The sequence below is a fragment of the Manis javanica genome, chromosome 13 (genome assembly GCF_040802235.1).
Source record: "Manis javanica isolate MJ-LG chromosome 13, MJ_LKY, whole genome shotgun sequence".
Lineage (NCBI taxonomy): Eukaryota > Metazoa > Chordata > Mammalia > Pholidota > Manidae > Manis > Manis javanica.
This window is the reverse complement of record NC_133168.1, coordinates 2680105-2704415: the sequence shown is the minus strand read 5'-3', so window position 1 is coordinate 2704415 and position 24311 is coordinate 2680105. Positions and strand designations below refer to the sequence as shown.

Below are 24311 nucleotides of genomic sequence, written 5' to 3'. Positions count from 1 at the left end.
CCGTTTGCAAAAAATCAAAAAAAAAGAAAACTTTGGAGCAAATGTAACAACTTTCCAAGGAGATTCTAAGAGAATGGTGATTTTTAAAGCTATTTAAAAATATTTGTTAAAATGAAGTTCCAGTATACAAAAATAGAAAAAACTGAAAGGCTTTGAGAGGCCTTTGGTGAGTCAGAGGAAGAAAATAAAATCCAGCTGCACTCCATGAACTAAAGGTTTGTATCCAGAATGTTGAATCACTATTAAGTCAGAAACAAGTATCTGAATGGTTAACATCTAGTGCCCATTTTAAAAACATACTCTAGGGTAGCTATTTTTGGAAAAACATTAATTAAACTCTCCAAATCACAAGCACAAATGAACATTTCTTGGTGACTAAAGGGCTTCCAAGGTTTTAAAACACATATACACATTGAAAATTCTGAATCCTATGGAAGAATAAAGAAAGGGCAGTTATAGAATACAGAATGGATGAAAAGCAGTTGCCAAAAATCAGTCGTAATGAGAAATATGAGAAGAGAGATGTGGGTATCTGAATCCCAATTCATTAGAATGTAAGCACTAAGAATTATATAGTATTACAGCCTGTGGAGAGAGTGAAGGTTCCTGCGGCCAGGACTCTCCCCTGGCCCTGGTCGGCTGGCTCACTGCACACATGTGGCCGATACATTGTTACTGACTCTATATAAAGAGCTTCGCCCAGTGCTCTGGGCTGCGCGGTGGCGTGGCTGCAGCAGAGCAGAGCCTGGAGCGGTGGCAGCGCTGAGGGCAGAGACTGAGACGGCTGCAGGGGCGGAGAGGCCCAGAGACAGAGACGAAGGAGGATTACAGACCTGCAGACTGTTGGATGCAGACGTTAATTCTAGTGCTCGACCTACCGCAGGGAGAACAAGCTGGTAATAAACACTTTTACCCCAAGAATGTTCCATTGTCATTCCTCCATCTCACTGAATCCATAGTAAACTTGCCCGGGGCTGAAACCCACTGGCAAGACACAGCCTTAAAATCCTATGACCAATTTATCCTTATGAACTGGGCCCCAAACTAAGAATACAGACTAGTTGGTATTCCTCAAGCTTTATTCCAAGAGTAATAAAATGGAAGGTCTTTAAAGGGTAAAAATTCAGTCACCCAGTATTGCCTTAAGTGAGTTTTATTAAAATAGTATTTAAATATGCACAAATATAAAAATGATAAACACTGTATGATTTTAGTTCTTATTCAACTAAAATAAATGAAATTACAAATTGAGTATAATACTGTGGGGAAAATGGAAGTCTCTATATGGCCAGTGTGGATAAAGTGGAGGTTCCTGAGGCCAGGGCTCTCCCCTGGCCCTGGCCGGCTGGCTCACTGCACACGTGTGGGTAACACGTTGTTACTGACTCTGTTTAAAGAGCCCCGCCCAGTGCTCTGGGCGACATGGTGGCAGGGCTGCAAGGCTGCAGGAGAGCAGATATGAGACTGGAGTGGTGGCAGCACCAAGGACAGAGACTGAGACGGCTGCAGGGGCGGAGAGGCCCGGAGGCAGAGACAGGCTTGAGTGCAGGCTCGCTCTGAGTGGACGGGATTCTAGTGATTGACCTGCCACTGTGGGAATAAAGCCGGGTAATAAACCCTTTCACCCCAAGAACGTTCCATTGTCATTCTTCCATCTCAATGAATCCATAGTGAACTTGCCCAGGGCTGAAACCCAGTGGCAAGGCAGCCAGGATCCTAAACTACTTGCCGATGTCACTGGCCTGCTGCTAGGCTACTGCTTCCACACCCTAGGCAATGAGCAATTACTGAGTCACTAGATAAAGAGCCCTGCCCTGCCCAGGGCTCTGAGCGGAGGCAGAGACAGCGGAAGATTACAGCCCTGCAGACTGCGCGCGCAGATGTGATTCTAATGCTCGACCTACTGCCAGGAGAATAAAGCCGGTATAAACCCTTTCACCGCAAGACCGTTCCATTGCCGTTTCTCTGTCTCACTGAATCCATAGAGAACCTGCCTGGGGCTGAAACCCTGAGGCAAGACAAATACCTATTTAAATTGGCATTAATTTACTATGACAGAATGATGGTACTTGATTGATCCTAAATTGTGATTCCCAATATGAAAATGGTCCCAACTGTCACGGTAGGTTCTTAGGAATAAGGGAAGCTGATGGTGAAGATATTATTTCCCCAATTTTCTCTATTCGAACTATATAAACTTTTTTTCATACAACATACTGCTTTTAGTAGGTCCCCCAGTTGGGCCCAGAACACCCTCCTCTTTGGACCCTCTTTGGACCCTGGTGTGGGTGCACCATCACTCGTCATGTTGGCGGCGCTGGTTGCTGGGGTTGCTGGGGCTAAGGCCCCACCGCCGGCACGGACTCCCTGACCTCAGAGCAATGGGAGGGGACCAGGGTAGGCGGGGGCAGTTACCTGGCAGAAGCAAAGAGGGCAGGTGTCCTACCAAGCAGCAAGTGGACACAGGAGTACTAGGTAACCTCGGGCTTTGCTGTGATAGGCAGAAATCCCTGACCACGTTTAATTAATCAGACCCAGGAATTCAAATGAACAGGAATCCCACTAATATCTGTTTTGATTACAAAAAACAAAAAAACCAAACAGCTCCAGAAGTAGTGACTAGGGACTCATCTGTGACACAGCAGAAGAGATCTGCTGGCCTCTTACCCACACAGTTCTTGAATAGAGCAACGGCCAAATTCCTTGGGCAAGATTTTCTTTCCCAAACAGACCTCTGGACATTTACCCAGATGAGCTGGTGAAAGGGAAATGCCTAATCTCTTTGAGGATTATTACCTACTGGCTCTGAGTTAACATGAATTCTTAGAAATAAGAATTCCTCTGGTCCACAGGTCAGGTTGGCAATACGTAGGAGTCATGTACGAGGGGCAGAGCTCTAACCAACCTCTTCTCTCAGTGATCATCGTGACAGCCCAGGTGTTCCGCAAAGCTGGCAGAATCCCCGCAGCAGCTCCCTGGCTCAGGAGGAAGGAATATTATGGAAAGACGTACATAGTAGAAGTTGATCAAATTCCCTTTCCTTATCAAAATCATTGCATTTCTAGGGGAAAACTTCTGAAAGAAAAGTGACGCTATCATGAAACTAAGGCGTACTAGGTTCTGGGGGGAGCACCCTCCGCTTGAATTGCTTGAATAGTAGGTGCACACACTGCCCTCCTGCCCTATCCTACTACTGCACAGACAAGTCAGAAGATGCTTCCACCTCAGAGACTGTACTGAACTTGTGAAAAGGCCCACGGAAGATAGCACAGCCCTGTAACCTTCTGGAATACGACCCAGGCCCTGTCAGCAAGCAACTGAAACAACGACTTCCTTTTGAGAAACAGCTCCTGTCTTGCCACAGGACTCTGATGAAAACTGAACAGAAAAACTTTTAGTGACCATGCAATCTAGCAGCTTAGCGTGGCTACTGGATGCAGTTAGTCCTAAATTCCAGCAGGACATCGTCAAAGGAGCAGCAGCAGGCCCAACGGGCATCTGAAAGCAGCTACGTAGCACATACAGTCCCTGTGCCTCGGGCCCTGCTGCATGACAGCTCCCCCCCAAGCTGCACCCATGCTTTATGAGGGGTACCCTTTCCCCAGCGAGCCTAAGACTGAGGGGAAGAAGTTCCCTCTTGCTTGCGGAGAGACCTGAGCTATGTGTTAGCAGCAGCGACAAGTGCACCTCTGCTACACGACAAGCCCATCCAGAGGTGATTCTGAGAATAAGAAGAGAAACCCTTCCTGTGGGCAGAGAGGACCTAGGGCACCACAGCTCACTGGTCACTTTGCCTGGAAATAATGTCTAATAGGCCAGCCAAATGATCAGGACAAGGAAGGAACATGTCTGGTGGTTTGGGGAAGGGACATTTTGATAAATCTCTGGGAATGGGACCAGCACCTGAGAATATCTGTGTTCCATGTGACCCAACAAAGCTACCACCACTGAGAAGGGGTTCTTAATGAGCAGATGTGCAGGGTGACTGTTGCCAACAGAGTGGACCGTTCTACTTACCTCGTCAAGTCAGCCCGACAAGGTGGGAGTGGGGGCAGGTAGGGGTGGCTGTGCATGTGCTCAAGAGCAGGGACTTCCTCCCGTGAAAGCCGACCCGACAGCTGTGATCCACACGGTACACTCCTGCAGATAAACCACTGACCTCATAAGGGACACACCCCAGACACCCTTTTCATCCTGGAGAGGCGACAAACTTGTCTTCTTCAGAAGAGACATTTATGTTGGTTGGATGTGATTCCCCTGCCACACCACTGCCCACACTGCCATGTGTGGACTGACTTGTGTGCCAGCATGACATCCCGTCCAACAGTGCCTCTGAGGAGCAAAATCGCTTCCCAGCAAAAGTAAGGCAGCTGGGCGTGGACCAAGGGCTTCTCCTAACATGAACCCTCCCCCATCTTTCAGAAGCAGCCGGGCCCACACGCGGTGAGACAGCTCATGGCCGCCCAGGCCGGGCCCCGCTGGGAGCTGCCACGCTGCGAGGCTGGGCCCTTGCTGCCAATTGCAGCTTCCTAGCTGAACCAGCTCTATTCCAACTGGGTGCCGGACCTCTATCTTACACCACTCACAAAAATTAACTCAAAATGTTTCAAAGACTTAAAGGTAAGACCTGAAACTGCAAAACTCCTAGAAAAAAACAAGGATAAGCTCCTTGACATTGCTCTTGACAATAATTTTTTGGATATGACATCAGAAACAAAGGCAACAAAAGTAAAAGTAAACAAGTGAGACCACGTCAAACTGAAAAGCTTCTGTACAGTAGAGGAAGCGATCAACAAGATCAAAAGGCAACCTATGGAATGGGAGAAAACATTTGCAAACCATGTATCCCAATAGCAAAAAACAAACAAACCAAAACCCCCAGCCAAAGAAATAATCCAGTTTAAAAATGGGCAGAGAATCTGAATATACAAGAAGACATGCAAATGTCCAATAGTTACATGGAAAAGGTGCTCAACATCACCAATCATCAGGGAAAGGCGAATCAAAACCACAGTGAGACGCCACCTCACACCAGCGAGAATGGCCACCATCCAGAAGATAAGAAATAACTAGTGCTGGCAAGGATGTGAAGAAAAGGGAGCCCTTGTACACTTCCGATGGCAATGTAAATTGGTGCAGCCACTAAGCAAAGCAATGTAGAGGTTCATCAAAAACTAAACATAGAAATACCATGTGACCCAGTAATTCTACTTCTAGGAATTTACCCAAAGAAAACAAAATCTCTGATTCAAAAAGATACGTGCACCCCTAAGTTTACTGCCACATTATTTAAAATAGTTGAGATATGGAAGCAACCAAAGTGTCTATCAACAGATGAATGGATAGATGTGACACATATACACAATGGAATATTTGCCAGCCATGAAAAAGAAAAGAAATCCTGCCATTTGTGAGAACATGGATGGAAGTAGAGGGTATTATGCTAAATGAAATAAGCCAGGTGGAGAAAGACAAATACCGTATGATTTCACTTACTTGTGGAATCTAAAAACAAAATGAACAAAACAGCAATAGACTCAGACACTGAGAAGTGACTGGCAGTTGCCATTGCAGAGGGGAGAGGTGTGTGAGTATAATAGATAAAGGGGATAAAGAGGCACAAAATCTCAATCATAATATAAGTTAGTCAATTAGGGGATGAAAGTACAGCACAGAGAATATAGTCAATAGTTTTGTAATGCCTTTCTATGCTGACAGATAGTAACTACACTAGTTGGGGTAAGGATTTAATAACACATATAACTATTGAATCACTATGTTGCATATTTGAAACCAATATAATATTGTTTATCAACTAAACTTCAATAAAAAATATTCAACAACAACAACAAAAACTCGGTAAAGATGAAAAAAAATGCATATTTATTCAGGTCTCTCTGCTACCTAACCTTTACAGTTAGTTGCCACTAACCTCAGAATAAAATTAGATTTCCTTAACATGACATACAAAGCTCCTCACATATGGCTACAACCTTTCACTTTTAAAATTAATGTTATTTAGTTTATAGCAGCTCTATTCACAGTTGCTAAAAACTAGAAACAATCACAATGTTCATTTAAGGTAAACAAATTGCTCTATGTTCATGCAAATGAATACCCTTTGACAATAATAATGAATTGATTAATGATACACTCAGTAACATTTAGATAAAATAAAATACACCGATTTTAAGTGTATAGTAAAATGTTTTGTCAAATGTACCCATCTGTGTAACCACCACAGTAAAGATATAATACATTTCCAGTACCCTAAAAAGCTCCCCTGTTCCCATTTGTGGTCCCAAGCAATCAACCAAGGTGGATGTTTCTGCCACTATAATTATATCCACTGTAGATTTTTCATGTAAATGAAATAATACAGGATCACTCTTTTACATCTGGCTTCTTTCACTCAGAATGTTAAGATCCATCCATATTATTGGCTGCATTATTAATCTATTCATTTTCTTTCTGAAGGGTATTCCATTCACCCTAGATAGAAATATGGATTGTTTTTAGTTTATAGCTATTATGAATAAAACTGCTCTGATCAATCATGTTAAAATCTCTGAATGCACATGTTTCCTTTCTCTATCATTTCAATACCCAGGAGTGGTACTAGTAGGTCATATGGCATAGTACATGCTTAACTTAAAAAAAAAAAAAGATAAAATACTTCTCCAAAGTGGTTATACCACTGTACATTCTCATCAGCAATGTTTAACAGTTCCAGTTGCTCTACATCCTAATCAACATTTATTACAGTCAGACCTTCTAAATTTAGCCATTGTTATTTGTATATAGTGGCATATCATCGTAGTTTTATTTTGCATTTTCAGATAACTAATCATGTTCAGCATATTTTAATGTGCTTATTTACAAATTTCTTTTGTAAAATGTGCACATCTTTCCCAATTTTTAAAATAGGTTGTCTTCTTATTGAGCTGTAAGATTTCTTTATATGTTCTGTATACAAGTCCTATATCAGACATGTGCATATTTTCTTCCAGTCTGTGGCCTGCCTATTTATTTTAACAGCATCTTTAAAAGAGTGAAGTGTTAAATTTTGACACTCTAGTTCACCAATATTTTCTTTTATACTTCATGCTTTCTATACCTTATGAAATCTTTGCTTACTTCAAAGACACAAAGGTTTTTTTTTTTTAATGGGGGAGCCCTGTTTTTATTTTTTATTTTAATTTGGCATCATTAATGTACAATTACATGAGCAACATTATGGTTACTAGAATCCCCCATTATCAAATCCCCACCACATACTCCATTACAGTCACTGTCCATCAGCGTAGTAAGATGCGATAGAATCACTACTTGTCTTCTCTGTGCTGTACTGCCTGCCCCGTGCCTCTGCCTTCATTATGTGTGCTAATCATAATGCCCCTTACTCACCTTCTCTGTCCCTTCCCACCCCCAACCCCAGTCCCCCTTTCCCTTTAGTAACTGTTAGTCCATTCTTGGGTTCTGTGAGTCTGCTGCTGTTTTGTTCCTTCAGTTTTTTCTTTGTTCTTATGCTCTATAGATACTCATTTGAAACTTGTCTTTCTCCACCTGGCTTATTTCACTGAGCATAATACTCTCTAGCTCCATCCATGTTGTTGCAAATGGTAGGATTTGCTTTTTCTTCTTATGGCTGAATAATATCCCATTGTGTATATGTACCACATCTTCTTTATCTATTCATCTACTGATGGACACTTAAGTTGGATGCATTTCTTGGCTATTGTAAATAGTGCTGCAATAAACATAGGGGTGCATCTGTCTTTTTGAAACTAGTCTCCTGCATTCAACACAAAGTTTTTTTTTTCTGTGTTCCTTTTAGAATCTTTAGTTTAGTTTTCATGTATAGATATGCAAGATCCATTACAATTTAATTGTTCTTTATGCTGTGATATAAGGATTAAGGATTTTCTTTTTCCTCAGCACCAGTTGTTGAAGATACTATCATTTGAATGTTGAATTAATTTGATACTTTTGTCAAAAATCAATTGACTATTTACATATGGGTCCATTTCTGAACTCTCTATTCAGTTATATTGATGTATATGTCTACCTTTCCACCAGTCCCACAGTCCTACTTATTGTAGCTTTATAGAAAGTCTTAAAATCATATAATGTAAGTGCTACAATGTTATTTTTCAAAATTGGTTTGGCTATTCTAGATCTTTGCAATCAAAGATGAATTTTAAAAACTGTCAGTTTTGACAAAAAAATTATCTGCAGAAATTTTGAGTGGGATTATGCTAAATCTGTAAGATAGATTTGGAGAAAATTGACATTCTGATATTAAATTTTCCTATTCATTTAGGTCATCTTTGATTTCCTTATCAATGTTTCATAGTTCTCAAAATACAGATTTTACATGTACTTATAAAATTTATCCCTCAGCATTTCCTACTTTTATACTATTGTAAACAGTATTGCTTTGTGAATCCATTTTCTAACTGTTCGCTCATAATATAGAGAAATACAATTGATTTGACATTGTGTCCCTCAGCCTCATTATACTTACTTACTAGTTCTAGTAGTTGGTTTTTTTTTTTTTTGTAAATTGCAAAGAACTTCCTAGCAGGTGGACATTATTTAGTAATAAAGACTTGCTTTTTTTCTAATCTAATATTCCTTTAGTTTTTTTTTTTTTTTGACTGGCAAAAACATCTGGTAAAATTTTGAACAGAAGTGGTGAGGGAGAATATCCTTCTCTTGATTCCTATCCTAGGGAGAAAGCATTCAGCCCTTCGCCATTAACAATATTAGTTATAATTTTGCACGGATCTCTTCTATCAGGAGAAAAGAGTGCCTATTGCTAAGCTCTTACTTTACTTGTCTTTTCTTCTTTAGGGTCTCATCTGCTGCTGAGCCAGTCCAGATTATTTTTTCTTTTACATATTGAACTTACAGTTACAGGACTTATATCTGATATAAATTTTTCCATCACTTTTATTCATTTTTCACATTTTCCATTAAATATTTGAGCATGTTTATAATAAGAACTTGTTACTTGCATTGTCTCTGTCTCTTATGCATCTGTTCCTATTGACTGATTTTTCTCGGGTATGGGTCATTTTTGCTGCTTCTTGAAGCGTACTATAATTTTTTTATTAGATATTGGGTATTGTGATATTTTGTGGCTGAGTGTCTGGATTTTCCAGTCTCCCTTTAAAGGGTTTTGGGGTGCTGCTGGCAGTTCATTTACTTCTGAGTCAGCTTAATCCTTTTGAGACTTGCTGTTTAGCTCTGTTAGGGAGGCTCGGGAATACAGTGTACTCTGAAGCTGATTCATCCCTGTTACTAAGGCATAGCTTCTCTGGGGCACCTACTGCGTGCCCAGCTGCTCAAAAGGTCTTCTCACACTGTCCGGTTAGAATCCAGTACCCCCTAGCTCTCCGAGAATTACAGAGCTTAGAGCTCCCAGGCCTCGCAGGGTTGCATTTTATTCATGTGATGCTTAGCTTTCAGCAGGGGACTGAAGTGGGCACCTCGGATTTCTGGGAACTTCCTCTGCACACTCCCTTCTCTTCTGTACGCTGCCCCATGACATCCAGCCGCCTCCGCCTTCCCAAAATCTGACTGTCTCCTCAACTCAGTAGTGCCACCACCCTCTGCTTGGATTCCCCCTCTCTGTACTGCTATGTGGGAAACACCTCCCAGCAGAAAACCAGTGATCACAGTTCTCACTGCACTTGTTTTTCCTCTCACAGGGATCACAATCTTGTGCTGCCTGTAGTCCAAGCAGAATATAGTTATTTAATATACTTTTCTGCTTCCTATTTATTTACAGTGGAAGGACAAGTCTAGCATTAGTTACTCTACCTTGGCAAAAGCGGGCATTTCCAGCCTATCTCTTTCGCCTCATCCCACCCCATGTTCAGCTCGTACCAAACTACTACTTCCCTACACTTCATTAAGCAATTCCTTGTGTCTTAATTTCTTTCCCTGCTTTGGTCATTTTCTTCTCATTCAACATGACCCAACTCTAATGTCACATCACCTTTGAAAGTTTACAATTTTCCAAAGACAGAGAGATTTTCTCCCTCTTTGCCCCTACAACATGATGTTCACACATACCATAGCATTTATCCCGAGGTGTACTATTTGCACATCTCCTCCCTAAAATGAATTTCCAGTAATAAGAATTGCTAACACTTGGAAATTTTCCATGTTCAAGGTGCTGTTCTAAGCACTTTACATATATTTACTCATTTAATCTTCATAAAATGCTAAGATACAGGTACTTATTCTCATTTTACAAACGAAGCAACTAGGACACAGAAAGGTTAAGTAAATTGCCTGATATCAAATAGCTGCTAGTGAGCAACCTAAGTGTCCATCAGTAGATGAATGGATAAAGAAGATGCGGTACATACACAAAATGGAATATTATTCACCCATAAAATGAAAAGAAATCCTACCATTTGCAACACCATGGATGGAGCTAGAGGGTATTATGCTCAGTGAAATAAGCCAGGAGGAGAAAGACAAGTATCATATAATTTCACTTATTTGTGGTATATAAAAACAAAGCAAAACAGAAGGAACAAAACAGCATTAGACACCAAGGTGACCAGCAATTACCAAGGGGAAGGGGAATGGGAGGGGGAGGGGGAGAGGGACTGTTGAACCACTGTGACATACATGGGCTAAAATAAAAACACTAAAAAAAATTTTTTAATAGTTGGTAGTGGTAGAGCCAGGATATGAATCTAAACAGCCTGATTCCAGAGCTCATGCTCACTCTATTGTCTCTCATGAATTCTTGGAGGACAGAACTACATATATCTTAGTTTTGTTTGTACACCTCACGCACCTCAAATATTTATGGAATGAATTAAAATTTATAATTTTCTCCTAGTCATCCAAGACAACATCCTTCCTAAGTACTGGAGGTTTTCAGTCAGTAATTACAGAACTAAATGTAGAAAAGTTCTTTCACAGACATGGAAGGAACTAAAATAAAATTTCTAATAATAAATTCAAAGAGCTCTGAAGAATTTTACCATGAAGAAAAGACTACAAAGCTTTCTTTTGTAGCCAAGTAACTGTAGAGAATTCTATCACGGTCTACGAAGGGATCAATATCTGCTAAGAGGGACACTAAATGTCATAATTTGTCTCCAATAAATGTACACTAAATTAACCTCATCTATCTAAATCTGAAATAGAGATCACAGTGTTTTGAAGGCAAAAGTATTTACACACAAATTTAACCCGAAGAGATAAATCTGTCAAAAGTAATCAATGAAAAGTAATAAAGCCACATTGCTCAATAAAATCAACTGTTTAAACAACAAAAAGTTAACCAATTCTCTATGAAGAAAGTATTAGTCATCACGTTAGAAGCAATTATGTGTCCTCATATGATTATTACAAGCATTCATGTTCTTGACAATATACGGTACATGAAGTGAATTTATAAAATCTGAAAGTATTATTAAAATAATGACTTTGCATAGAAATTTAAGCGATTAAAAATGAAACTTTATATTTTGCACAAGTAGACAATTACATTTAATTAGCAAGATAGCAATGAAACATAGAGTGCAAGGTGTACCGGGAGGAAGTGGGGATCGAGGCACAGCAGCTAACTGCCGCACCTCCCACACTACCAATCTACAGCATGTACCTGGGCTTCTACTCCATCCTACATACCATTGTCCAGCTCGGACAGGTTCACCAGCCCTCAGCCAAAGTCCTTGAAACCAAATGTCTCTCAGAATTCAAATTCTTTCTGTTTCTGGGAAGGTGCATTTTACCCAGCACCCCAGCAGAATCTGGGGCAGCACCCTGTAATCAAAAACATTGTATTTCTGCAGCAAAATGACCATTCACATTAAGTGGATAAAAGAAAGACTACAAACAATCTCACATCTGTTCACGCCAGATTTATGAGCCTGAAAAAGCATTGTTTTCAGAACTTCTAGGATTTTTAAAGAGAAGGAAAGGATTATAAATTTGTGTCACCACATTGTAGTCACTCTGCTCATTTCCTGCTTGAGAACTGACAATGGCTACCTTACCTGCCGTATTTGGTCACAAAACTAATTTCTACACTAGTCTAGAATTGGCAACACCTTTGGAAATCATTTAGTCAAACTCCTTGCTTCATTGTTTAGGAAATTCAACCCAGAGGGATGGAATAACTCGCCTAGGATCCCACTGTTACCCACTGACAGAGATGAAATGAGGAAATACAATTCTGTCTCCCAGGCCTACTATTTGTTTATTTTTTCACTCATTTGTTCATTCATTCTCTTTTCTAAGCAATATTTTTTAGCTTTTCAAAATCATGAAATAATTAGACTCCCCAAAAGTTGCAAAAACAGTACAAAAAATCCTGTGTATCTTTCATCCAGCTTCCCATAGTGAACAGTTATAGAACATAAAAAAAAAATTAACATTGGTACAGTAGTGCTAACATACTATAGGCCTTATTCCATTTTCAGTACTGCTTTTGACCTTCACTCATTTGTGAGTGCTAGGGTGCAGCTTTATCCCACGTACAGACTAATGCAGCCACTACCACAAGCAAGCAGATTGCTCCATCACCTCCAAACACCTCTGCATACGTACACCCTCCCTACTGCGCATACTGCCCGAGTCTAGCCAGCACCGTTCCATTCCCCTCCTCTCCGGTTTGTCATTTTGAAAATGCTGTATAAATGGAATCACATATTACATAATCTTTTGAGATCAACTTTTTCTTTGTAGTAAAATACACATAAAATTTACCACTGTAATCATTTTTTTTTTGAGAGGGCATCTCTCATATTTATTGATCAAATGGTTGTTAACAACAATAAAATTCTGTATAGGGGGGTCAACACTCAATGCACAATCATTAATCCATCCCAAGCCCAATTCTCATCAGTCTCCAATCTTCTGAAGCATAACGAACAAGTTCTTACATGGTGAACAAATTCTTACATAGTGAATAAGTTCTTACATGGTGAACAGCGCAAGGGCAGTCATCACAGAAATTTTCCATTTTGATCACACATTATGAACTATAAACAATCAGGTCAAATATGAATATTCGTTTGATTTTTATACTTGATTTATATGTGGATCCCACATTTCTCCCTATATTATTATTATTTTTTTTATTTTTAATAAACTGCTGAAGTGGTAGGTAGATGCAAGATAAAGGTAGAAACCATAGTTTAGTGCTGTAAGAGGGCAAATGTAGATGATCAGGTGTGTGCCTGTAGACTATGTGCTCACTGTAATCATTTTTAAGTTTTCTATTCAGTAGTGTTAAGTATATTGGTTGTTGTGCAATCTCCAAACTTTTTCGTCTTGCAAAACTGAGATGCTATACCCACTAAAAAAACAACTCCCCATTTCCCCCTCCTTCTAGTCCCTGGCAACCAGCATTTTACTACTTCTCTCCATGTGTCCACTCTAGATACCTCATATAAATGGAATCATACAGTATTTGTCTTTTTGTAACTGTCTTATTTCACTTAGCATAATGTCCTCAAGGTTCATTCATAGTGTAACATGTGCCAGAATCCCCTTCTTTTTATAGCTGAATAATATTCCATTTACACACACACTGCATTTTGTTTATCCATTGATCTATCAATAGACACCTAGGTTGTTTCCACCTCTTGGCTACTGCGAACAATGCTGCTATGAACATGGGTAAACAAATCTCTCTTCACAAACCTACTTTCAAATCTTTTGAATAAATACCCAGAAGTGGAATTGTTAGATTACATGGTGATTCTACTTCTAATTTTTTGAGGAATATGATTGACCTTTTTCATTCAGTGTAATTCTTTTGAGATTCATTCAAGTTGTTATATGAATAAATAGTTCATTTTGTGTCACTATTGAGAAGAATTCCATTACATGGGTGTGCCAGTTTGTCCCGCTATTCACCACCGAATGACACTTGGGTTGTTTCCAGTTTTTGGTTATTACAAATAAGGCTGTATAAACACTTATGTATAGGTTTTGAAATAAATTTTTATTTCTCTGGGATAAATGCTCAGGAGTGTGACTATTAGCTTGTATGGTAAGTGTATGTTTAACTTTAAAAGAAATTGCCAAGCCGTCTTCCAGAGAAGCTGTACTAGACTTACATTCCCATCAGCAATATATGAGAAATCTAGTTTTCCTGCCTCTTCACCAGGACTTCGTGCTGTCAGTCTCTTTAATTTGTGCCATTCTAAAAGGTATGTATCTAACAGCAGTCATCTCATCAGTTTTAATTCATAATGGCTAATCATGTTTTATGCTTAGCACCTTTTCATATGCTTTTGCCATCTTTATAGCCTCTTTTTGTTCATTTTTTGTTTTCTTACCATTGAGTCTGGAGTTCTTTTCATATTCTGGATACACGTCCTTCTTCAGATATGTGATTTGCAAATATTTTCTCCCAGTCTGTGACTAATCTTTTTATCCTATTAACAAGGTCTTTGGCAGAGCAAAGTATTTAACTTTGATGAAGTCCAATACTGATTCTTTCCTCTTATGAAAAGGGTTTTTGGTCTCAGGTCTAATAACTATTTAACCCTAGGTCCCAAAGATGTTCTCCTATGTTTCCTTCCAAAGCTTTGAAGTTGTACACTTCAGAGTGATCTGTTTTACATTGATATATTTATAATATGGTGTGAAGCTGAGGTCAAAGTTCATTTTCTTGCCAATGATGTCCAATCATTCCTGCACCATTTGCTGAAAAGACTATTGAACTGCTTTTGCATCTTTGTCAAAAATCATTAGGTATATTTATGTAAGAACTTATTCACTATGTAAGACCTTGGTAAGGTCTTACATGTAAGAACTTGTTCGTTATGCTTTAGAAGATTGGAGACTGTTGAGATATAGGCTTGGGGTTGATTAATGACTGTGCATTGAGTCCCCTATACAGAATTTTATTGTTAACAACCATGTGATCAATAAACATGAGAGATGCCCTCTCAAAAAAAAAAAAAAGAATGATTAAAAAAAATCATTAGGTATATTTGAGTTGATCTATTTCTGTCTATTCTGTCCCATCGATCTGTCTATGCCTGTGCTAATACTGTACTGGCTCGATCAGTGAAGTCACACGTAAGACGTAACATTAGGTGGGATCATTCTTCCCACTTTCTTTTTTGCACTAACATTGTTTCAGCTGTTCCAGCTGCATTTTGTGCCACTCTCTTTACTTTACTCCCTGTTCATCCTCACTTTTTAAGGTCCCCCCTATACCTAGTAGAGGTAAGACAGACTGGGAAGGAAAGAGAAAAAAAAAACAGGGAGGAAACAATGCATAACATACTACCAGCACCCAAAAACAGTACCTGCGCAATTTCTAGCCATCCACCTAACGGCACCCCGGTTTCCTCAGGTTCTCCGTTATTCCAGGCCACTTCAGTATTTCTAAACATGAGACCTAGTGTATCACTACTACTCATTAGCCACAGGTCATTAACTTCCTTCTGTTAGATGTTTGTAAATATATTTGTGTCCAACACAATGTCTATGTATCAAGGGACATAGTCCATATCCTAGATTTCTTTATATTCCTTTAATAAACACTGAATTAATTAATTGAGTATTATTTATCTAATTGGAGCTTACAACAGAGAGCTACTAGAAAATCTAGAACAAAGGCAAAAAAAAATTAGCTAATTGCTACATCGTTCCCAAGATTAAGATCATTACCTCACCAAACCTCAAGATTTTAAATTTAACCTCACTTCTGAATTAAACTGTTAAAGAGTATATATACTTTTAGGCTCTTTCCCCCTTTTTATGATGGGATGGCTTAGGTAAAGAAAGAGAAAGTAATAAATAATAAATAATGGTGATTTCCTTTTTGTCTCCTGCTGTTTGCCAAAAATGCCACCATTCACCTAAGTTTTAGGGTTATTAGACATGATTCATCCCTAACATATCATGCAGATGTACCCAAAAAGTAAAATGACCCAAGGGGCAGAATACTGATTTAAGTAAATAATGAAACAGAAAATGTAAAATGGAACTGTAAAAGAGTTTACCAAGTCGTGTTTACTATGGTCCTAACTAGATCAACTACAAGGAGTCTGTGTGTCCTTGGCTGAGAGGTCTTCCTCTTAATTATCAATGCTTTGCTGACAAGATTTCAACACAGTAAGGTGTGCTGCATTTGCAGTTACAGTAACCACAATCTGCCTACCCTGAGGATCAAATGCCTGCTTTTTTACTAAAACAGATACATACATGACTCCTTCCCCAAAGTGTTTTGTTCATTGGCTGCCTGTGAGTTTAGACTGTTTAGATTATTTGAAAGACTATCAAAGTAAATGTAATAAAACAGCATGCAGATTATCTCTCTTTTCTAATGTAGTAATTCATATATGTTCCCTCAACAGCTTTCTGAAACTTATTTTTTTCCTTTACAATTACTTCACTGTTGTATGGGACTAGGTAGGCAGGGTAGGCTACAATCAGCAAAGTTTCAAAGCCATTGGTCTTAGAAGCTTTCTTCTAGTGTGTCTCTGGGGCTTCAGAAAGGATCTTCTCCAGGACCCCATCTAATGCTCTGGCAACTAAGCAGATGAACTGCAAATCTCAGAATACACATATTAATAAGGCTCTTTCTAGTGCTGCCTTTTTCACTTCAATGATTTATTACAGAGACTACAATATACACAATGTAATATAGGACTACAACCCCCACCACTAATAATATAATTCCCACCAGGCACAGAAAAACTTACTATTTAATTAGCAAAAATTAAGAAACCTCATGTTTCTAGTGCTATGAGAACATGGGAGCACCCTGAACTCAGACATGGTTCATGAGAGTGTAAACTGGTACAACCACTTTGGAAAACAGTTTGGTATTACCTACTAAAGGGGAATGTATGCATACATTCCTCAATCTATTCTCTCAAGACAAGAACACCAGGAGACATGCACATTCTCAAAAGCGTTATTCATAATACAAAAACGCAAACAACCCGAATACTGATGGAAAGAGGGCTGTGGCATATTCACAGAATAGGATTTCATATACCGGTGAAAACCTGATAAAGTACAGTCAGACCCAGCATGGATGACTCTTAGAAACGATAAATTTAAAAAAGCAAGTCATAGCTGATGATAAACAATTAACTACCATATTAATAAACTTCATAAATGAGAATTAAACATGTTATTATTTAGGGAAACACTCGTATAATTTTAAAAAGGAAAAATAAGCACAAATCCTGTACAGTGGGGGTCAGGGAGATGGACTGGGGAGTACACAGGTCACTTCAACAGGACTGGTGAAAGTATAGTTCTTAAACTGGGCAATAAGCTCATTAGTTTCATCACTAAACTTTAGAGCATATATGGGTGGGGGGCAGGGGGTGGATGTTTTGAGTGCATCACCTAGAATCTCCTAGAATCTCTGGGGAACTAACATTCCAGAAGGACAAATTTAGCTCACTCATAAGACGATTCCTGATAATTGGGAACAATGCCAAGAAATAAAATCACTTTAATACTGTTACTTAGTAACCTGTAGTAACAGAAATAACAGGTGTCTCATAAAAAATTATAGCGAGGATAATTCTTCCAAATGGTAAAGATACCTCAAGACAAATGCTGGGCATAAAAGCCACAGGGCATAAATCTGCAAAGAAGTAAAAAGCTAACCTTTTCAAACAATATTGCTTCTCTCTCACTTACCAACTTTACATTTCCCTGTATGGCCCTGGAAGATGACTGGTTAGCCAGAGATGGGTAAGATTCCTCAAGGGAGGAACAACCTAAGACAGGCACAGTCGCAGGGGGGCCATCAGGTGAGAAATTGGGAATCAACAGAGGTGAGGCTTAGAACCTCACCCCTCCTGTTTTGAGAGAAATCTGCATCCGTGGATGTTTTGCTGCCCTTGTCTAGCTTGGATTAACACAGTCTACAGGCACACACCTGATCATCTACATTTGCCCTCTTACAGCACTAAACTATGTTTTCTACCTTTATCTTGCATCTACCTACCACTTCAGCATTTTATTAAACATAATAATAATAATAATAATAATAATGGAGAAATGTGGGATTCACATATAAATCAAGTATAAAAATCAAACGAATATTCATATCTGACCTGCTTGTTTATAGTTCATAATGCGTGATCAAAACCAAAAGTTTCTGTGATGACTGCCCTTGTACTGTTCACCGTGTAAGAACTTACTCACCATGTAAGAACTTGTTCGTTATGCTTCAGAAGATTGGAGACTGATGAGAATTAGGCTTGGGGTTGATTAATGATTGTGCATTGAGTCCCCTATACAGCATTTTATTGTTGTTAACAACCATTTGATCAATAAATATGAGAGATGCCCTCTCAAAAAAAAAAAAATTACAGCGAGGGGGCAAACAAGGAAAGTGGGGGTGGCTAGATAAAGGCAACATGAGGGACCCTTCTAATGATGTAAATGTCCCCCATCTTAACTATATCAATATCAGTACCGTAGTTTTGATACTGTTTCATAGTTGCACAAGATGCTGCCATTGGGAGCAGCTGGGTAAAGGGTATATTAGATCTCTATCATTAGATCTGTATTATTTTTTCCAACTGTGTGTGAATCTATAATTATCTCAAAATAATAAGTTTCATTTTTTTAAAAAACGGGAAAAAAAGATAATTTTTGTGTAGGGTTTTTCTACCTTTGTACTAATGACATTTGGGGATGCATAATTCTTCATTGTAGGGGCTGTCCTGGGCACTGTAGGGTGTTTAACAATACCTATGCCCTCTGTCCACCAAATGCCAGCAGCACGCCCCAGCTGTGACACCTCCATGCACTGCCAAATGTTCCCTAGAGGGCAAAACTGCCCTGTGTGAGAACCACTGCTCTCGTCATAAGTGTAGAGTTGTAGAAATGTTCCCAGCAGAAGGAGACAAGAGAGGCATGACAACTACATGCAATACTAGAGAGGAAAGAATGTGATAAAGAACGTTAGGGTCAATTAACAAAACTGGAATATGAATGGCAGATTAAATGAAAGTATCGGTATTAAAAGTGCCCAAATTGATTATTGTCATGTAGTTACGTAAAGAATGTTCCTACGCTTAGGAAATAAACAAAAGAGAATTTAGGGTCAAGGTACCATGATGTATGCAATCTACCCTCAAATGACTCAGGAAAAATATGTGTACTTTACATACACATGTTAAAAGTATGTATGTAATAGATGGATCTAATTAACAGTATATAAGTGTGTTCTTTGTTCTGACTGAAGGGTATACTAACGTGTTTCATTTTTATCCTTGTAACTTTTCACTATGTTTGAAATTATTTACAAATAAAAAGGTGTTTGTTTTTTTAAACAGAAGCAAAAGCTATGGTCCTTGAAATCCTAACGGCAGGTTTCACAGTAGCCGTCCATCATAAGTCATAAAAATTCCAAGAGGTTAATGACTACTGACTGGATAAATTCCTACTATTAAGCCCAGGACATTCGTTGGAAAGAACTGTCTACCTTCAGCTCTGGAGGTGACTCTTGAATAGTGCGGAAGCAAAAGTCAATCTATTCCACTTTTCAAAGACTATTTCTAGAAAGTGACTCAAACCCACATCCCCACGCGATTTCTCCACAAGTCACTGAGGTGCCTTCCCCCTCAATAGTTAAGATGCAAAAACGCGAGAAGAGTACAAGTGTTCGCGAAAGAAAACCACTTATCCGCTCAGTTGAGCGAATGGAGGAAGAACGTGAGGCTGGGTGAACTACATAGGGGAGAACACCGATCGTCAAGGAGGACCGAGGAAAGGAAGGGGTAAAAAGAACTAAACAGAGAGCCAGACTGAGCGAGCTGGAAAGGTGTGTTACAGGCCAGGAAAAAGGACTCGAGTGGGTGCGAGAGTGACGGGGGTGGGGGAGTAGCTCACCTGGCTGTGGAAAGCAGAGGATGCTGCGTCCCCACCAGCTTCCGCACCTGCACAGCGATGTTGCTGACCTCGTCGCTCAGCAGGCAGCGCAGGCTCATGAAGGACGTGGGATAGCCCACGATCTTCTCCGCCTCGGACACCACCTGCTTCCAATGGGCCGGGGACCGGGGGGACTGACCGTGCCAGGAACCCACCGAGCAGACGGGGTCGAGGGACGGGGACCCCAAACGACGCGGGGGCCCCGAGGCCCCGAGATAACGGGGCAAGCGCAAAAGCAGCTGCTGAAGACTCATGGTGTGAGCCTGGGAGTGTCAGGGACCTGGGGGTGTCCGGCGGTGGCACAGGAGGCAAGCCAGGGGCACAGCGGGAGCTTGCAGGGACTAGGAGCAGGCGGCGGCTCCTGCCCCTCGGAGGAGAGTGGGTTCCTGGAGCTGAAACCAGAAACGGATTGTAGCTGCAGCTTTCTGAAGCCTGGGTTCAACAGACAGCACCCCAGCTCAGCACTGCCCCCCGGCTATCCGGGTAGAAACCACTGGGACTGCCCAAATGGGGGGCGCCATATTGGCAGCGCGGAATGCGGCCTGCCGCAAACACAGAGGCGGACTGTTTGGGAGCAAAAACCATTCCCTACTTTACGGCGCAGCCGTGAAGGCCCCCTCAAGGGGCGGGGCTACGGAGCAACGGCGCGGAAGGGAAGGCAAGGGGCGGGGCGAAGGCCTGAGCTCCTCCCGCTCCGCTGCTCCGCACCCGCCGATGGTGCTAAGGGCCCCGAGGCCCCCCGCGCCATCCGTGGAGGCCGGGTCTGCGTGCGCGGAGCACAGAGCGGGCGCACAGAAATGTCTGCGCGGGGCTTCGGCTAAGCGCGGCCCGTCCGGGAACCCCTGGCTGCCGTGCGCCGCCAGCCCTCGCGCGCCACGACGCAGTGGGGCGCTCGGACTCCCGGCGGGCTGAGCCCTCGTGCCTCGGCTCCCAGCCAGGCGGAAGGTCGCGTGGCCGGCGGCGGGAAGGTGCGCGCTCCTGGTCGCTGGTCTCCGCGCCGAGCTCGGTTCCTGTGCACGGCCCACGCCGAACCAGCCGTGCCCCACGGCGCCGAGAGGCCCGCGCGCAGCCTCGCTGGGCTTCACAGGGGGGCTCAGCGCCCAGCCAGAATTCAAAACGATCACTGACCCACTGCTTTCCACCGAGAACTCACGCATCGGCTCATTTAATCCTCGAAACAACTCCGTTAAGTGGGTAGTGTTCGTATTCTCCGCGTTTCGTATGAGGAAACTGAGTCAAGTCGTGTAAATGCCTAAGGCCACACTAGGCGAGGATGCGAACCCAGGCAATCTGACTTCTGCATGTGTACGTTTGTTTGTTTTCACTGGTTTAATTGACATCAGTATTCTATTAGTTGCATGCGAACAGCAGTGTGAATCCATGCTCTTGATCACACCCTCGCTGGTTTCCATGACAAGCTGCCACCTGCCCTTCTCCCCGCACCGCTGAGCAGTAGAGGAGGTTATGGGTTCTGTAATGCTGCTTTCCCTTCTGCAGGGATGTACCCTCCTGCCCGCCTTCTCATCGCCCAGACAAGCGTCAGCAACCCTTGTTAAAAATAAGGGATGTATTACCCAGTTTTACACTCCAAAAAACAGCCTGTAAAACTCAACTTTCAAAATCCTTTCAAATTCGTGACTGATGTTTTTTAAATTAGCATCATGCTAAATATTGCGCTAGACACAAGCTACGTATAAAAATTTGGGCTTAAAAAAGGGCAAATAGAAGGCTATTCGCTTTGCAAAAAAAAAAATGGTTTTCTTTACAAAGGCTTAGCCTCAGACTCCCTTTGAATGGCAAATTTCCCTTCTGATTTAAAAATTCGATTTTATTTACAAAAATTCAATTTAGGCATAACTTTCCAGGGGTGCGTTTTATATAGACACTTTTTTAATTATCAAATGGACATTGCAGTGGTTCAACAGTCCTCTCCCCCTGCTCCACCCTGGCCCCCTCTCCTCTCCCTTGGTAACCAAAGTCACTTCTAGGTGTCTATAGGTCTCATGCTGTTTTATTCCTTCTGTTTTGCTTTGTTTTTATATTCCACAAATAAGTGAAATCATATGGTATTTGTCTGTCTCCACTTGGCTTATTTCACTGAGCATAATACCCTCTAGAACCATCCATGTTGCTGCAAATGGCAGGATTTCTTTTCTTTTTATGGCTGAATAATATTCCAATATGAAAATGTACCACATCTTCTTTATCCATTCAACTGTTGATGAACCCTTAGGTTGCATCATTATCTTTGTTATTGCAAACAGTGCAGCAATAAACACAGAGGTGCATATGTCTTTTTGAATCAGGGATTTTGTTTTCTTTTGGGTAAATTCCTAGGAGTGGAATTCCTGGGTCAAATGGTATTTCTATTTTTAGTTTTTTGGGGAACCTCCATACTGCTTTCCAGCAGTTGCTCGAATTTGCAGACCCACCAACAGTCTAGGAGGGCTCCCCTTTCTCCGTATCCTCACCAGCATTTGTTGTTTCTTGTCTTTTGGATGGTGGCCATCCTAAGTGGTGTGAGGTGATAGTTCATTGTGGTTTTAATTTGCATTTCCCTAATGTGGATAAAATGAAGGTTCCTGTGGCCAGGATTCTCACCTGGCCCTGATTGGCTAGCTCACTGCACAGGTGTGGGCAATGCGTTGTTACTGACTCTATATAAAGAGCTCCGCCCAGTGCTCTGGGTGAAACGATGGCACAGCTGCAGGGCTGCGGGAGAGTAGAGGCTGGAGTGGTGGCAGCGCCGAGGACAGAAACTGACACGGCTGCAGGGGCGGAGAGGCGCAGGGGCGGAGAGGCCCAGAGGCAGAGACCGGCTTGCTGAGTGCAGACTCGCTCTGAGTTAATGGGATTCTAGTGACTGACCTGCCACCGTGGGAATAAAGTTGGATATAACCCTTTCACCCCAAGAACGTTCTACTGTCATTCTTTGGTCACATTGAATCCATAATGAACTTGCCCAGGGCTGAAAAGCACTGGCAAGACACCTGATGATTAGCGATGTGGAGCATCTTTTCATGCCTTCTGAATTTCTTCTTTGGAGAACTGTCTGTTCAGCTCCTCTGCCCATTTTTCGACCGGGTTATTTGTGTTTTGGGCATTGAGGCATATGAGTTCTTTATATATTTTGGATGTTAACCTTCAAGGGTACATTTAAATGAAATGAATTATGCTTGTAAGTGTTAGGCACACTCTGTACCCACAAAATATGTAAAACAGGCTGATGTTCAAAAGCAGTTCCTGTGAATGAGATAAACTCGTGGCAACAAAATTCAGGTCTGTACTAGATGAAAGTTAATGTGGAGAGTGAGATCCTTACCATCCCCAAACTTCCGAGACTGGAGCTTCTGGGTTATCCAGGGTGAAAGAAGCCATGAGGAAATGGAGAGAGATGAAGACTGACTGAAGAGAGATGATACACTGTGCACCCAAGGCTGCTTCCTCAGCATCACGGTGGCTTAGGATTAACTTTTCCTGCCGTTTCCTTTATACCAGCACATCATGTACTTTAATTTCTCCACAGCAGCCAAGTGCTTTGTCCCCTGGTCATCCTCTATTAGCCAAGTTTTTGATTATTCATGGGACATTTGGTCCCCCTTCCTTTAAATAATCAGCACTTTTCTAAATACAGTTAAAAGGTTGCATTCTACCTAGATAATCAGTTTTTAGAAGGTAAAAATGTTATTTGTTCTTTGATCTTCCACATAAATATATAACTGCTTAGAGTCTTTCTGACTAAAGAAATTTCTGAATTGCTAGTGACTTTCAGAGGAGGCGGGAAGGGGTGCCTGTGTTTCTGCCCTTCCTTCCGCTGCCCCTGATATTAATCATTTTGAGGATGTCTGTCAGTCAGTGTGTGCATATAGAAAGAATACAGTAGGGTCACCCTTGATGCTACTGACATTTGGGGGCATGTAATTCTGCGTTATGGAGTGGGGGCTGCCCTGCACATAGTAGGATGTTTAGCGACATCCTTGGCCTCTACTCACTAGGTGCCAGCAGTACCCCTCCAAGTTGTGGCAGCCAGATGTCTCAGGACATTGCCAAATGGTGTCAGGTAAAATCGCCCACGAGAATGCAGGGAAATGGGAAATGCTGAGAGAAAAAGACGGTGTCCATCCATGACATTTACTCCTACAAGCACAAAGGAAGAAGTCCTGGGTGTGAGCGAGCCTGCAGGAAGAGGGCGGTCGCTCCACAGCCATCGGAACCTCCACGCACACACGGGGCCTCCTCCGCCGTGGCCCCGGGGCTGCTCTGGAGACAGCAGGCAGATGGAAGGTGGCCAGGGTTCCTCCTCCACCCTTCCCAGGATCCTGAAGCTGGTGAAGTACCCGTGGGCGTCACTTGCTATCCTCTGCTTTCTACTGACCTTAGAAAGAAGTGAGGTCATATTGATG

At 41.5% G+C, this 24311-nt stretch overlaps 1 protein-coding gene across 2 annotated transcripts in view; it reads right to left on the bottom strand.

Annotated features, from left to right (window-relative positions):
- PDSS2 (decaprenyl diphosphate synthase subunit 2) overlaps positions 1–20435 on the bottom strand; it is a 190628-nt gene extending 170193 nt beyond the window's left edge. The window contains exon 1 of one of the 2 annotated variants that reach the window (XM_037012284.2): positions 19870–20435. In XM_037012284.2, the coding sequence (XP_036868179.1) occupies positions 19870–20162 (293 nt within the window). In that variant the 5' untranslated portion in view covers positions 20163–20435. The remainder of the gene's footprint in view (positions 1–19869) is intronic. The other variant, XM_037012283.2, reaches the window with a different exon arrangement.
- Positions 20436–24311: the final 3876 nt, after the last annotated feature.